This window comes from Amblyomma maculatum, chromosome 11 (assembly GCF_055883805.1).
Source record: "Amblyomma maculatum isolate TAMU_Amacu chromosome 11, ASM5588380v1, whole genome shotgun sequence".
Taxonomy (NCBI): domain Eukaryota; kingdom Metazoa; phylum Arthropoda; class Arachnida; order Ixodida; family Ixodidae; genus Amblyomma; species Amblyomma maculatum.
In genome coordinates this window covers 150,768,175-150,784,651 of record NC_139354.1, presented here as the reverse complement: position 1 = coordinate 150,784,651, position 16,477 = coordinate 150,768,175, and the positions used below count along the sequence as shown (strand labels likewise).

General features: G+C 48.5%; 1 protein-coding gene across 1 annotated transcript; it reads right to left on the bottom strand.

Annotated features, from left to right (window-relative positions):
- Positions 1–295: 295 nt before the first annotated feature.
- Positions 296–1,801, bottom strand: LOC146175185 (copine-7-like). Its single transcript, XM_084585546.1, has one exon. It carries the CDS (start codon positions 1,799–1,801, stop codon positions 296–298), a length of 1,506 nt encoding a protein of 501 aa, XP_084441672.1.
- Positions 1,802–16,477: the final 14,676 nt, after the last annotated feature.

Genomic DNA, 16,477 nt, shown 5'->3' with positions numbered 1-16,477 from the left:
TTTTGAGCAAACTACCTTATGTTCACGCCGCTTCGGAAATAGGACATATTGATATCTGTGCCACGACTTTCACAAGAAATATGCCCATTCAATAGACTTTGAGCTTACATTTACTATTCAGTGTAGAATTGCGATGGAAGCAACGGAAACTGATTGCCAGTCATGGCTGGTGGTCAGAGGAGCTCCGACAGGATTCAGGTAGGAGTGAAAATTTTATCTCAATTTTTGTACGCGCTGTCGCCTTGACTCTAATTTAGTTCTGCTGAACTTGCAGTGTTATGCGGTACCGTCCGTCCTACTGAACCCCAAGGGCTGGCTCGACGTCGTTCACCGCCAAGAACTGCATTACCTGCTCGGGGACAGCAACTAGCGCCTCTCGCGGCAGTACGTGCAAACGATTTCGGTACGGCGCAACTTCAATCACGTGCACGCATTCGCGCTGACCAGCGCGACGGCGAGACAGCAGGTCCCTGCGAAGGGCCCGGCTGCAGCCTTCCTCACCAATCACTAGAAGCACTATGGAAAGGGCGCACACCGCGGCTTTAGAGAGGCAGTCGAGAGTACTCAGTCCGTAGTCCAACCGGCCGTCCGTGAAGACGAGGACCACGTGGTAGTTGGTCGGCTTTGCCAGCCGCGCTAGATGCGTGACGGCCGGCGCCAGCTCCGAAGGCTCAGACGGAACCAGGCGCTCTAGACTCTCAGCATATGCTTCCAGCACACCCTGGACACCTTTCACCTTTTTATCACTGCTACCGGAAAGGAAAACGAGCGGCTGACTCATGAGTCCCTTGGAAGCACGGGCGCCAAACCCAAGAGCGTGCAAAAGCTGGTCCTCGTCAAACTGCTGCACGACTTCGTCGAACGCTCCAATTGCACTCTCGTAGCAGCGACGAACCTCACTTCCTGGACTTAGATCACCGTTTGAGGAGCTCAGGTCGATGATGAAGGCAAAATGCAGGGAAAAATCGCCGTGCAGGTAGTCGATCAATGTCCAAGGAAACTGGCGACAACGCTCCACGTGCAGAACAGGCTTCTCGCCGCCAGGGCAGGGCTCGAGGCCAGCGTACCCCACTCGAGGCACGTCCAGAGGAAGCAAGGTGCCGGCTTCCATCTCGTCCAGCAGAGCTGTCGCTTGGCCTACAAAGGTGCGCTCTCCCGTCAGGGTTACGTCGTAACAGCGCAACTTGAGCACGCCTCCTGGAAAGCGGTCCGCGTTGACCACCTGTGGCTTCCACCGCGGGGTTCGGCTTCCAGACGCCACTTCGGTGACAAGCACCGCGTTGCCGTCCTGGGCACACAGCTCTAGCATGGCGTCGCTGGAACGGAAGAGCCGCTTGACCGGAAGTGACCGGGCCGAGAATTCTAGCGCCACAAATCCACCGGGGTGGCTGAAGGCTCTGGGCACGATGGTCATACTTCCAGGCACCTTGGCTCCCTTTTGATCAACTAGGTTGCGAGTGTAGGGAGTGTCTAGGTATACGAGCATATCTACGGCCCCGCAAGTCATCCTTCCGAGAGGCTCGGGTGTCCTGGTGATTCGATTAAGGCTGAACACCTCGAACAGCAGCAGATGCGTGTCGCCGAAGCGGTACGTTGTGCCGAAAACGGCCGCGTTGTCTTTACCAGGGTCGGATCGTTCCAGCTCACGAAATACGGTGCGGTCTGGCCCGTCGCTGACGGAGTACACGGTGAACGTCTCGAGCCAGCTTCCGCCAGCTCTTCGCTGGTCGCGCACTCCTGACCAAGTCAGCTCGAGGCGGATATCGAGCTCATCGCTCGACGTCGACGCCTCAGCCGCCATCTCTGCTTCCTTTTCTACGAAGGCCCTGCTAATAGCGACACCTGTCGTTGCTTGAAAAGAGACGCAAAAGCGAAGTTTCGGACGCAAGTCTGTGACATAAAAAATCAGATAGAGGTCAATGCGGACACCACATTGCGAGATTGCGAGAACATTACCTCCTGCCACGACGACTTTGAAAGTTTTGCTTTTGTGGTGAAAGCTACACTACAAGCAGTCTTCCGTTTTCAATCCGTCGGCATAGCACCTTGGCACTGTGGAAGATGAAGATGAAAAAACAAGAAGACGAAGAAAAAACGAAGGAGATGAAGAATAATAAAAATAATACAAAAGAAGAAAAAGACGAAGGAAAGCAAAAGATTGAGAACAAGAAGAGGAAGAAAAAGGAGAAGAAAAAGAAAAAGCAGAAGGATCGAGACAGATAGCTTGGCGGTCATTCTTGCGGTAATTTGAGGCTACTCCCGGTGTGGCTATACCTACTTTTGTCTCAAACCCAGTCCTCTTTCTCACTCATCAGTGGCAAAGGTTCTGCGTGCCCCAGGTTGTTTTCACGCAGAGCATTTTAGCAAACATTGGTGTGGACCTCTGTTCTATATGTACTATTGGTTGCCTCAATGTTCATTGTGGATATCAATTATAACTCTATATTTCCATCTAATGTCAAGCACTTACCTTCAAATCTAATATCCAGTCTCCTATGTGATCACCTTGAAAAGTTCCCTGATCACACTGTAATCGCAACTGATGCGTCTGTGACTGCGCCAAAAGCAGCGATTGGAATTTTTTCAAAGTCTCTCTCCTGGAGTTTTTCGGTGCGTGTCCCTGAATAAACACTTATCTTTTTAGCAGAGTTTTTGGCAATTGGGCTAGCACTCTTAAAAGTCTCGGCAATCAGTCAAAAATATTTTTTCTATCAGACTCTGTTTCTGTTTTGTTATCACTGGAATCAGCACGGGATGCTCTTTTGAGCCGTTCGCTAAAGTTGTTCATACCGGGGTGTGTGAAAGAAATACGCTTCATCTGGGTCCCCGGTCACAGCGGTATTTTCCCGAACGCAGCGGCAGATTTCTTGGCTAAATCAGCTCTTGATGCATCTGTTTCATGTACTATCCCTAATATTACCATTTTTGGAATGTCCTGTTTTCAGCGTTATCAATACCTAGCCCCTCATGCAATGATCCCTTGCTATCTACAGCCGAATACCAACATCTTATATACTCATGGAATGTTCGTTCATGTAAATCATGAACGTGTGCGGTAACGATGACTCTCATGAGATGCAGGATTCCTCGCCTAAATCTTTATTTATGTAGATGCGGGATCAGCCCCACAAACCTTTCTGAGGCTTGCAGTGAGATTGAAAATAATGATAATTTCCTTCTCGCTTGAAGAAGGTTTTCACATCAGAGGAGGGTGCATTTAAAAATTCCAATAGCCCGCTTGGGACTTACGTTGTCGATCCCGCTTCTACTCCCTTTCGGCACGAGTGCGAAATTATTTGCGTTGCCTCAAATTTGTCAATAAATATATGACTACATCACAGCTACGGACAGATTCCCTTGCTAATTGTATTCCAAATTTACAAACTTCCTAATGATTTGATCCGCATTTTTTTCCTTTCAATCAATTTTGTGATCCTAAATCTTAGGTTTTTGTTTAGTTGATAAATAATATAATGCACTAATTAAGTATGTGTCGGACATTTGGCTGTCCACACTGAACCCCGACCAATCCCCCTTCGTGGGTATGTGCCATTTATCAAGGCAGCAAACGATGACAGCGAGTTGCTAGGGCAGAAGGCTCCTTCGAACGTAATCACGGCGGCACATTATATTCAAGTGTCCATCGAGGTAAATCCAGGCAATCAGGTGATAGAAAAATGCTCCGAATATAACCAGCCCTCATACACAGTATTAATTGATTACGAAAAAGCATTTGACTCCGTAGAAACATCGGTAGTCATGCAGGCCACGATGGGCTCAGTCAATATATATATATATATATATATATATATATATATATATATATATATATATATAGTGGCTGCAAAGTTGGTTGGTTTGTTGGGTTTAACGTCCCAAAGTGACTGAGGCTATGAGAGGCGCCTTAGGGGAGGACTCCGGAAATTTCGACCGCCTGCGGTTTATTCACGTGCACTGACATCGCACAGCACACGAGAGCCTTGCTTTTCACCTCCATCGAAAAGCGGCCGCTGAAGCCGGGATTCGATCCCCCTCCTTGGGAACAGTGCTCGAACGCCGTGGCCACTACGCCAACCCGGCGGGGATAGTGGCTGCAAAGCGACCATTATTCTGCATAAAGAAACACAATTCCCATAAAAAAATAAAAACAGGATTAGGCAAGGGGAATAATGTTCACAGCTTGCTTAGAGGAAGTATTCAAAGGCTTGAAATTGGAGCAGATAAGGGTCGCTCGAAAACACCTCAGTAATCTGTGATTCGCTTATGGCTTTCTAAGTAACTCAGGTGATGAATTGCAAAAAATGATTGATGACCTAGAGCGGAAGAAAAAACAATATGCAGAAGTCTGAGATAATATTCAACAGCTTAGGGAAGGAACAGCAGTTTGCAATAGGTAGAGAAGCACTGGACGTCTTAAGCGAATATGTCTACTTAGGGCAGGTATTAATCACAGACCCGGATTATGAAAGGGAAATAACTAGATGAATACGACTGGGATGGAGCGCATTTGCCAAGTACTCACATATATGGCTAGCAGCTTACCAGTATCGCTCAAGAGGCACGTATATAGCAGTTGCATTGTACCTGTACTCGCCTATGGGGCTGAAATGTGGAGGCAACCGAAAATGATTTTACCTAAGGTGAAAACAAAGCAGAGGACAATGAAACGCCAAATGGTAGGTCTAGCTTTAAGACGTGGAAAGCATGCAGTGGGATGGAAATCAAGAACTGGACATAGGCACGGGTATGTAGTGCGAAGCGAGGACAGCCGATACCAGCTAGGGCATCAAATTGGATTCGAAGAAAGGAAAGCGTAAGAGGGGTGGACAAAGGTGGGCGGATGTGGTTAAGATAACTCAAGTTACCGACATTCTAGTGGAAATTAAGAAGAAATGAGCATGGGCAGGACATGTAGTGCGAAGAGAGGATAACCGATGGTCGCTTAGGGTAACAAACGACTCCAAAGAAAGGAAAGCGTAGCAGGGGGCAGCAGAACGTTAGGTGGGCGGATGAGGTTAAGAAGTTCGCAGGGGTTACGTGGATGCAGCTAGCATAGAACAGAACAGAGATAATTGGAGAAATATGCGAGAGGCTTTCGCCTACAGTTTGTAGAGTCCGGCTGATGATTTTATTCAATTTATTTCTATTTGTTATGCTCCGATCTTGCTTTTTATTTAATCTTTATTGACAACTATTATTATTTACTAAAATTTGCAATCTTCATTATTATGATTGTTTCCATAGCCTACAATTGCCTTGGCACTACTAATTACATTCCAGGGAAAGATTCAGTAGGGTAAGTAATAATGATAATTTGTTTCACAAGAAAGTAAAAGCACGGTACCTGTCACGCGTTCTTTCGACACCTAAACCGCGCCGTAAGGGAGGTAATAAATGTGGCAGTGAAAGCAGGAAGGAAAAACCAAGCTTACAAGCTTGCATTTCCGATGGTGCAGTGCTTCCCCTGATGGGGCTGGGGCAGGTGGGTCACCGCCGCTTGCGGCGGGGGCTTGCCTGTCCCTGAATTTTTATCTGTTGTAGGCCGTCACTGCACCCGCCACCGCTTCGGTGGTGGTGGACAACGGCCGTTGTTGCGGCGCGCGTCTTTCTCTCCCTCTTCTTTTTTCTTGTGTATTTTCTCTTCTGTCTGCACGAGGCAGCGGAGGTGGCTCAGCTACAGAGCCAGTAGCAGGCCCATGCATTTTCTTTTCTTTCTTCCTACAGCCACAACAACAAAAAGGGGTGCCATAATGGAGGGATGCAGAGCAATTTCGACCACCTGATAATTTTAACGGGTTCAAATCCGACCACCGGCGGCTGCGTTTCTATGAAGACGAACGAAATGGCGTTAGTGTGCTGTGCGATGTCAGTGTTGTTGTGGCTGTAGAAAGAAGGAAAAGAAAATGCACGCGCCTGCTACTGGCTCTGTAGCAGAGCCACCTCCGCTAATTGGTTTCTAGGAAGGGAAAGGCGCAGTATCTGTTACACTTATTTCTGTGGACACCTGAACCACGCCGTAGGGAAAGGGAGGAAGGTGGGAGATAAAGTGGAAAGAGAGAACGAGAGGCCGTAGTGGAGGGCTACGGAGTAATTTCTACCACCTGGGGATCTTTAACGTGTGCTGACAGCAATGTTCAACAGCCTCGGGAAGGAACAGCAGTTTACATTAGGTAGCGAAGTACTGGAAGTAGTAGGTGAATATGTCTACCTTGGATAGGTAGTTACCGCAGATCCGGACCGTGAAAAGGAAATAACAAGAAGAATAAGATTGGGATCGGGCGCATTTGGCAAGCACTCGCAAATTATGACTAGCAGCTTACCGGTATTGCTCAAGAGGAAAGTATACAACAGTTGCATCTTACCTGTACTCACCTATGGGGCTGAAACGTGGAGGCTAACCAAAATAGTTCTACTTAAGTTGAAGACAACCCAGAGGGCTATGGAGCGAAAAATGGTACGGGTAACATTAAGAGATAGGAAGCGTGTAGAGTGGGTCAGAGAAATAACTCAAGTTACCGACATTCTAGTGGAAATTAAGAAGACGAAATGGGCATGGGCAGGACATGTAGTGCGAAGAGAGGATAGCCGATAGTCGCTCTGGGCAATAAACTGGATTCCAAGGAAAGGAAAGCGTAGCAAGGGGCAGCAGAAAGTTAGGTAGACGGATGAGGTTAAGTTCGCAGGGGTCAAGTGGATGCAGCTAGCACAGAGCCGGGTTAAGTGGAGAAATATGGGAGCGGCCTTCGCCCTGCAGTGGGTATAGTCAGGCTGGTGATGATGACATCGAAGAGCACACGGACGCCCTTTCGTTTCGCCTCCATCGAAACGCAGCCGTCGAGGTCGGGTTCGAGCCCGGGCACTCCGGCACAGTAGTCGGGCGTCTTACCGCAGCACTACCCCGGCAGGACCCACTGATTTATTATTTATAGGAAGGGAAAGGCGCGGTAAATGTCTCACTTGTTTTTCTGTGGACACCGCAACCGCGCCGTAAGAGAAGGGAGGAAGGTGGGAGTGAAAGTGGAAAGAGAGAAAGAGGAGCCGTATTGGAGGGCTGCGGAGTAATTTCGACCCCCTGGGGATCTTTAACGTGCGCTGACATCGCACAGCACACGGACGCCTCTACGTTTCGCCTCCATCGAAACGCAGTCGCCGAGGTCGGGATCGAACCCGGGTACTCTGGCACAGTAGTCGGGCGTCTTACCACTGCACCACCCCGGCGGGGCTCCGCTACCTCGTGCAGACAGAAGTAGAGAAGAAAGAGAAGAAGAGGGAGAGAGAGACGCGTGCCGCAATAACCATCGTCCACCACCTAAGTGGTGGCGGGTGCAATGACGGCCTACAACAGATAAAAATTCGGTGGCTGGCTAGCCCCCGCCGCAAGCGGCGGTGGCCTACCGTCCCAGCCCCGTAGGGCCAGAAACAGCCACCCTTCACCGCCGCAACCCTCCCCATGTCAGTGCACGTTAAAGGTCCCCAGGTGATCGTAATTACTCTAGAGCCCTTCAGTTCGGCACCCCTTTCTCTCTTTCCGCTTTCGCTCTAACTTTCCTTCCTTCCCTTACGGTGCGGTTTCAATGTCGACAGATCAGTGTGGCAGGTACTTAGCCTTTCCTTTCCTGGGAGCCAATTAATATTATTAGTATCTTTAACGTGCTCTATCATCGCACAGCACATGGACGCCGCTTCGATTCGCCTCCATCTAAACTCACCCACCTGCAGTCGGGATCGAACCCGGGTACTATGGTGCTGTAGTCGGGCATCTTGACCACTGCACCACCATGGCGCGGGAGAGTCGTGAGGTAGAACGCGTTGCTTTTCGCAAGACAACACATCGTGCATCGGCTCGCGATTCTTGCATCGGCACGTGGCAGCTCGGAACGCGTGCGAACGCACCGTCTGTTGCAGAAGTTTGCAGCCCAACGCGCCGGGCGGATGAGCAGTATCGCACAAGAATGCTAAATTGGGCGAGTTGGTGCATTCGCATTTTAGGAAAACGTAGCGCAAAGAAGACAAGGACAAAAAAAGAAAGAGGCACACACGAGCTCCCGAGAGGCGGGCGCAGCACCACCTCTCGGGTGCGATACTGCTCCTCCGCCTGGCGCGTTGGGCTACAAACTTCTGCAACAGACGGTACCTCGCATGGGATCCGTATTTTTCAGCGCCTGGCTTTCACATTTCGCCTCGGATATTTACCCATTTTTGTCAGCGAGCCCGTGAAGGTGTGAGGATTCACCTGACACCTCATTTGCCTTCATCCGACCGACCGCCTCTTGAATAAGACCTCATCTTTCACCCGCCACGAAGCAAACGAGCAAAGCCTAACGCTCGGCGTGGCACCGCTTCGTCCGCAGCAAAGAGCTGCGTCTCACGTCTCCCCTGCCGCCGCTGAGCCATCGCCGCAGCTGCTGTAGCCTCGAAGATGTCGACATGGAGAACCAAGTCGTTGGTACGCCTATCACTACAGAAGAATTTGACGATGACCCCCGCTGGACCCAAATTGTTAAGGCCCAGCATTCGGCCTACCCTAGAGGAGACGCTACTCCTCAAAGCGACCACCTCAAGTCCACCATAGCGCCCCCGCCATCACTGAAGACTCCCAGATTATGCCACCATGTCCCCCTACCTCGACTTCCACAAGAAGACTACAAGATCGTGTTCCGCGCCGGCCTCCGCACCACTATACCAATGGGGCCCTCCTGACCTCACTTTGTACCACCGCCCGTGCCAAGGATCGCGTACGTATAAACCCATACAACAACTCATTCACTATCAGTTCACCCTCAGACCAACGCACCCAGTTATATTGTCTGAACGCCTGAACGCAACTATACCGTGACGGAGCAAGAGATCCTTGCGTCGTTTTTGACGTACAGCGGTTTCGCTCATACCTTTATGGCCGTTCCTTTATAGTCATCACCGATCATCATTCGCTTTGCTGGCTGGTGAATCTACGCGACCCCTGCGGCCGGCTGGCCCGCTGGGCATTACGCCTTCAGGAGTTCAACTTTAAAGTGTCGTACAAAAGTGGCCGCCAACACGTTGACGCTGACTGCCTCTCGCGGCTGCCTCTCGCAACTACCCTCTGCGATGACAACTTTGACGACTATCTTGCCGCCGGTTCCGTACAATTTCCGGATCTTGCTACTTTCCAGAGAGTACAGCGAAAAGATCAAGACGGTGTCACTTTTTGAAAAACCTCGTGATCCGGCATCTGCGAACCTTTTCTGCATTCGCGATGGTTTGCTGTATCGAAAAAATTACTCGTCTGGCGGTGCACGCTTTCTGCTAGTCGTTCCGGCTAGCCTCTACTCCTCTGTTCTGCACTCTATGCACGATGACGTTGCAGCTGGGCACTTGGGGTTTGCCAGGACTCTTACACGCATTAAGGAACGTTTCTACTGGCCAAATATGCGTCGAACGACACAAATGGTTTTATCGACAGAAAGGGTTAGAAGCGGCCAATTTCATTTTTTGCTTAACGTCTTCATTTTTTCTGTCCGCATTTTTTTTTGCGCTGCACTTTGAATATGCTCGTTTCTCATTTTACAAAAGTTGTTCAAAGTAACGTTTGTTGCGGCACGCACTGCGTGCCGCTCTACAGTTTCTGGTTTGTGAGCATTTTTACAGGTTTCCAAGGCGACATCTCGCAGAAATACAGGGCTAGCCTGCCACCGGATATGTATCTTGTAGGCCGTCATTTCACCCGCCGCCGCTTCTGTGGCAGATAACGGCATGGGCCTACGGAGCTGGGACTGGTTCAAGTAAACTGGGCAGTCCGGGTATGGTATGGCATGGACCCTAGAAGAACCCTGTCACTGTCAACTGTCAAAGTCTTTCCTGTTGCTGCATCAAAGTGGGATAGCCTATCTTCATTAGGTCTTTCTTTTGGAAACAAAGTTCACAAACTTGCGCAATGTATGCAATAATGTAGTCACTTATTGCCGGTATATGGACACACTATTACGTAATTTGCATGTTAATAAGCAGTCCAGCACAGTACCGCATACTTCTGCTCATTATCCCTGCCTTGGTCAAAGTTCACTTAGACTGCCAGTCGTTTCACGTCAAACATTATTTAAGCGCTACCTGACCTTCTGGTCGAGCACGTGGGACATGTGGAGTACGGCATAAACTTCAGTTTCTCACCATTGAATGCACGCTGGGTATGAAACACTTCCGCGTAATGAGTCTAATCCACGATTCATTTCTTGGAAGAAGGCAGCAGAGCAGGTAACAACACACAACATAAGAAGCACACACAAATACAAGGACAACGCTTCATTCCTACTGGCATTCTTTGGAAACGCGAGAACACGCACCTTAGGACCAGTGTCATAGTTCCCGCGACACCCAGGAACACAACACCGCCCCATGTTACGCCACGTCAAGTGTATTCGGCGCAAAGCCATATCCTCGTTTCAAGCACCGGTCATGCTGGTCAGACTTCAATATTTTGCACGTACTGATACATGCAAAAATTCAAGCACACGATTGAAAGCACACTTGAGCGTGGGAAAGCAACCCAAAAATAACGTCAACGCGGAGCTGTGCAGCGCCAAACCTAACCAAAACAGTAGGCAGCGAACAGTAAAAAGCTGATACTCAGTTGCTCAAACATTTTCGCTCGAACCTGCTTCTAGGAACGTTCGGAGAAAGCTCATACTGTCGTCGAACAAAGCTGTCCGGGCGAGTGGCGCACCTGATTGGTAGACAGAGAAGTGACATCACCAGCCACCAAAATTGAGGCGACCAACCAGAAGTCTCATCTTGTCTGGCGTTCCTGCAATCTGCAATCCAACACTTGAAAGCACGCCAAGGAACGCCACGCGACAGGAGTCATGGTGTACCGTCCAGACGTGAACGGTGTTGGGAGAAAAGGACAACTAACGTGACGTAGACGGCTAAGGAGAGGAGGTTGTGAGCAGGCCTTGTAAAATTCGAGAAGGTGTTGCTATGGCCCGTCCGAAGTGGCTTGGTCCACCATTTTGACGGCCCGAGACTAGTTCGCCTGTCTCACCGCCCTTTGAGAACGAGAAACTTTGCAAGCCTGTAGAATGCCGCCTCCTGTCCAGAAGCGGACGCAAGGTTGCGGCCGACACGTCAGTGGCCTCCACACCTCAAGCCAGCACGGACACTGGCGCGCAGTCCCATGCCCACCCATTGTTGTAGTACTCAAGCCCCGCGTCACGGCGAACTTGCGGAGTGTGTTCCAACATGGCGAACTGGGAAAGGCTCTCACCGCCTACCTTGGCAAGCAGACGGCATCTACTCTCAACTTCATCCCGTCATGCGACCAAAATCTTGCCGTATTAGGCACCCAGGAGCCACCTACAGTGGACCGCCTAAATCGCGACTTCAACTTGGACGCCAGCAAGGGACCCCTCTGTATTGAAACAGACCGTTGCAATTTGCAGAGGTGTAATCTCTGATAAGCACCACTCTGAAAGAGAAATTTCAGTCGCGAGCTGGTGAGCTCGCAGAAGTACGCAAGCTGGGAAAGACGAAGGTCGCGGTTCTCCCCTTTCTGGGGAAGGTGGTGTCATTCTTTGTGCATTACAATTCGGAACTGGCTGTCATGCGTGAATACAAGCGTACAGTACCGGCGTGTGTGAGGCGGTAATATTGGGCATCGCGCTGACATGTGTCCTGCCGTGGACCCCTTAAAATGCGGCCTGTGTGGCCAGTGTGTAGAGCTGACTACGCAGGCCCAGCTCCACATGATAGTAAACCGTCGTGTGTAATCTGCGGCTTGGCCCACCCCAAGGGCTCGCAGGATAGCACGGCGCCGAAGACTTCGGACGCCCAGAAATAAGCCCCGACAACATAGAGCCTTGAAAGCGGACACACCTGGCAAAAAGTCAGGTGTGTCCGGCGGCAAACGCGCTGCCGGCTGACGCGACAATGCCGTGGGCCGTCATTGCACCCGCTACCGCTTCGGTTGTTGTTGTTGCGACTGAATGAAGAAGCAAAAGAAAATGCAGACACTTCCCAGTCCTTCAGAAAACCTCCTTGCTTTATTTATTTATTTGTTTATTTAAATATGTATTTATTTATTTTTTATTTATATTTACTTATTAGATGCCTGCATGGCTCGTAGGGCGTTACAGCAAGGGGCTACAAACGTTAACTATAACTTTATATATTATTTCAATGCATCATAAAAAGCATATTTCATCGCTATATATACACAGGGGTTGATGGCAAATTGTTCCATTCTAGAACAGTTCTAACAAAAAAAAGAGTAACGCAAGACCTCACCTTTACAAGAAAATTCCCTGACGTCGTCTGGTCGGTTCAATATAAAATTTGGTGCCAGCATGCACTTTTCGCAGTTGATGCCCATTTTAGAGTAATAAATATTATGAAAAAAAGTAATCTGGCATTTCTTCTACGGTTCTTTGCCTCTTGCCATTTAAGTTCATGTTTGTTTTTTGTCGTGCTAAGTTTCCCGCTGTAATTTCCAAGAACATATCTGACTGCCCAGTTCTGAATTTTTTTTTTATAATTTGCCTGTAAGCTCAGCTGTATGAGGCTCCTAACAAGCACACACATACTCAAGTATTGGTTGAACATGACTGAAGTAGAGCCGGGTTTTTAAGTTACTTGGAAAATGACAAATTCCTCCAAAGGAACCCAAAACTGATGCTGCCGTATTTTCAATAAAGTTAACGTGCCTGTTTCACCGTAAATCAGATGTCAAAAAGACTCCCAGATATTTAAATACCTTGCTTGTGCCTAATTAAGGTAATATCACCAATTCTGTACTTATACGGATGGTAAGCGCGTTTTCTTGTAAAGGTGATGTGAACATATTTATTTTTATTTACATGTCTCACCGCGCACACCAACCTGCTATGATATCTAAATTATCTTGCAAGAATGTCGAAATTTGGGCTTGTTGGTTCACACTTCCAAGCTATAGCGCACACAAGACGAGGGACTGAGAACGAGAGGACACACATAGCGCTAACTTCCAAAAACTTTTTAGCAAAACTTGCAAGGCCGTTAAGGATAGTTTAGACAATATGCAGGTAGCTAAAGTCTTCAGATACGTTGACGATTTTTTGATTTTTATTGACAATGACCAGGATTCATTTGAATCCAGAGCTTTTGATATACTCACATTGCTGAGACAGAGCTTTAAACAGCTGGTTTTAACATTCGCACTACCTTCTAACAACAAGCTCAGCTTTCTGGACGCTAGTTTCATTTTCATCCCGGTCATACCTTTTGGGACTACGAACCACGCAATAATAAACCACTGTTACCCTTCAATTCAGCCCATTCCAAACTGGTCAAAAGAGCGATTGCGAATCTTTGTCTTCGCAATGCCCTACAGAAATCGTGTCCCCATTTGATTTCCAAAGGTTTCCAGCAACAGTGCAATAGGTTATCGCTTGCAGGCTATCCTGTCCATCTGCAGGTATCTGTTGCTGAAGTATTGCTAAGAAAATTGAATACTCAAGACAAAGCATGTACTCGAGTGCCGTTTGAAAAACAGAAATATGTGGCCGTGATCGTTCACATGCATACTGTGTCTCATAATTCGAAAAGAATAGCAAAACGGGTAGACATTTCAGTTTTTTCAGCCCCAGAGAAGTTAGACAGGCAATGCAAATTGAACAGTCGAAAACAAAACCCGCCAGTTGCTTCTAAAAAGAAACATCAAGTGCCTTTTGTAGATTGCAAAGAAGGAGTCGTTTATCAGATTCCACTCTCGTGCGGACAGCAGTATGTAGGCCAAACGGGTCGCTGCTTTAATGATCGTCTTCGTGAGCATAATCGCAATATTAAAAATAAAGATGATGAACAACTAGCAGCACATTGTAACAAATGCAAAGATTGTATGCCGCTCCTTGACAGGTGTTTTGTGGTCGGGAAAAGTAAGGATAGGTGCTCCCGAGAAATAATCGAAGCGGAAAAGATAGCCAGATTAGGAAGTGCTTGCGTGAGTACCCCCTCTGTTAATCTTTCAAAAAAAGAAATAGATTAACTTCGTTCCTGCTGATTCTGTGCATGACTTGAGATCAGACGATGTACTGTACATATATAGAGGTGCCGTTTTTTCCGAATAAAGTTGTTGGAAGTTAGCGCTGTGTGTGTCCTCTCGTTCTCAGTTCCTCGTCTTGTGTGCGCTACAGCTTGGAAGCATCTTGCAAGACGTGTGAATCAGAATTGGCACTAATCACTTTGTAAAATCACGATCATCAGCGAACATTCTAAATGAAGACCGTGCACCAATTGAAATATCGTTGATTTATAACAAAAACAACAATGGACCCAGATCCTTGGAGAACTCGCGAGGTCACTGGGGTGTATTGGAAAAAAATCCGTTCAAAACAACAGCCTGTTTCCGTAATGACAAATATTCGGCAATGCACTCAATAATAATATAGTCAAGCCTATAAGATTCTAATTTGGTAAGAGGGAGGCTGTGCGCAACTACATCGAATGCTTTGCGGAATTCTAGAATAACACAGTCAATAACCTGTTGCTTATCAATTGCTAAGGCCAGATCGTGGGTAAGCTCTATCAACTGTGTATCGCACGATAAACCTTTCCTGAAGCCATGCTGCCTGGAACATATGATGTTATGTTTTGTTATATGCGTCATGACGCAGCTATATATTACATGCTCCATAATTTTACAGGGAATACTATCGAAGGAAACGGGTCTGTATTTCAGAACTGAATTTCTCATCCACTTATATATAGAAACAACTCGCACCAACTTCAAATCACAGGGCAAGACAATTTCATTGAGGGACCTTTGAAACAACCGCGTGAAGTCAAAGCATAACTTATCCGCGCTATTTCTTACAATTGCTGCGGGAATGTCATCAGGATCACACGCCCTTGCCTGATTCACATCTTCCAACAATTTACACACTCTATTAGCACAGAAAGTGACTTCCGGCTTATGGTCACTTTCCACAGATAAAGGAAATTCAGACAAACAGCGCCGCCAGAGCCCATGCCTCCGCGCCGCAATCATATTATATTGCAAAACTTTATTTCGTCGCTCAAGCAGATCCAAGGGGGACGTCGCTAAGGGATGGTCGCTAGTCCATGGCTGGCAGGAACCTCATTAGCCCGCTCGATGGCCCGAAGTTGAATCTTCGGGTCCGAGCTGACCAGCACGGCTTCCCACTGCTCTATAGAAGGTATTCATTCCGTCGCAGGCAGATTATTTCAGCAGTTCCAGAGAATGTGGTTGTATGTCGCTTTTTCGCCGCATTTATTGCAGTTTGGGTTTACTGGCCTGGGTACATGACGGCAAGCACCGCCGGATTTATGAGGGAGTTTGCTTGTAGTCAGCGCCAGTAACTTCCTGCGCCTCCGTTAAGAATTTGTGGGGACGGGTATACGTGTGCCTTTCCAATCTGAAGTGTTAGGTGATATCATGAAAATAAATTAACCCAAATTCGGGTAGCAGGTGAGCAGCTGGGCAGGGGTTGCCTCTTCTCCTCTCAACTCCTCACCTTCCTTCCCTCCCGCGGTCCCCGACGTAGACGCCGAGAGTCGCAAACAAATCGAGCTTCTCAGGGCACCGAACGAGCAATTACAAGCTAAAATATAAAATTTCGAAGCTAAACTGCGAGCCACGTCGAGACCCTAGAGTTCAGATGCCATGGAGAGTGAGCCGGACCCTCCGGCCGCGTGTGCGGCAGCAGGCCGCCATGGAGGCACATCTCGCCTCCCAACTGCAAAACATGGTGGATGCCGCTATGGACCGCGTCGCAGCCAGATGCTTGTCAATGGGCCCCGCAACCGTTTCCAAATACATGCAGAATCATCCTAGAACGGGCCGTCGAGCTAGGAACCTTAGATATGTCCTGTATAGCAAAACCAGACCGTCGAGCTGGAAACCTTAAATATATGTCCCGCCTACCAAAATACTCCCCAGTTATTGCGGATTCGGACAAGAACTCCACCCCCCCCCCCCTACTTCAAGAGCCGGCTCCGGAGCGGCGTCTGTACCAGTCTCCCAAATATCGACTAAAATAGCAGTCCCTACCCTCTCCCCAAGTACTGTCAATCACTATTGGTGGCGCAATCTAATTGTAGGCACTACAGAAATCGCCAAAAATGCGCTAAACTGCGCCTCTACTTCGAAACATTCGAAGCTCTACCCGGCGTGGTCGCCCTCCAGGAGCCAGGAGTGGCGACCAAATTAACAAACTACACGAGACGTTCCAGCGAGACCCTCCTGTCTGCTCGTACACAATTCATGCATGGCCACAGCAGTGGATCTAGACCTAACACTTCCCTATTCGTATGGCATGGTGACACCTCTCTGCTGCTCAGATCCTTCCATGCAAATACTGAACATATACTGCTCCCCCAAACTAAAGCGAGTGATGTTCGCAGACATCTTTAGCTGCGCTAAAAAGAGGGGGTCGAGACCCCCTCCTGATATTGGGGGACTTCAATGCCCCCAGTTAGCTGTGGGGGTACCGTAAAGAGCAGCTGCGAG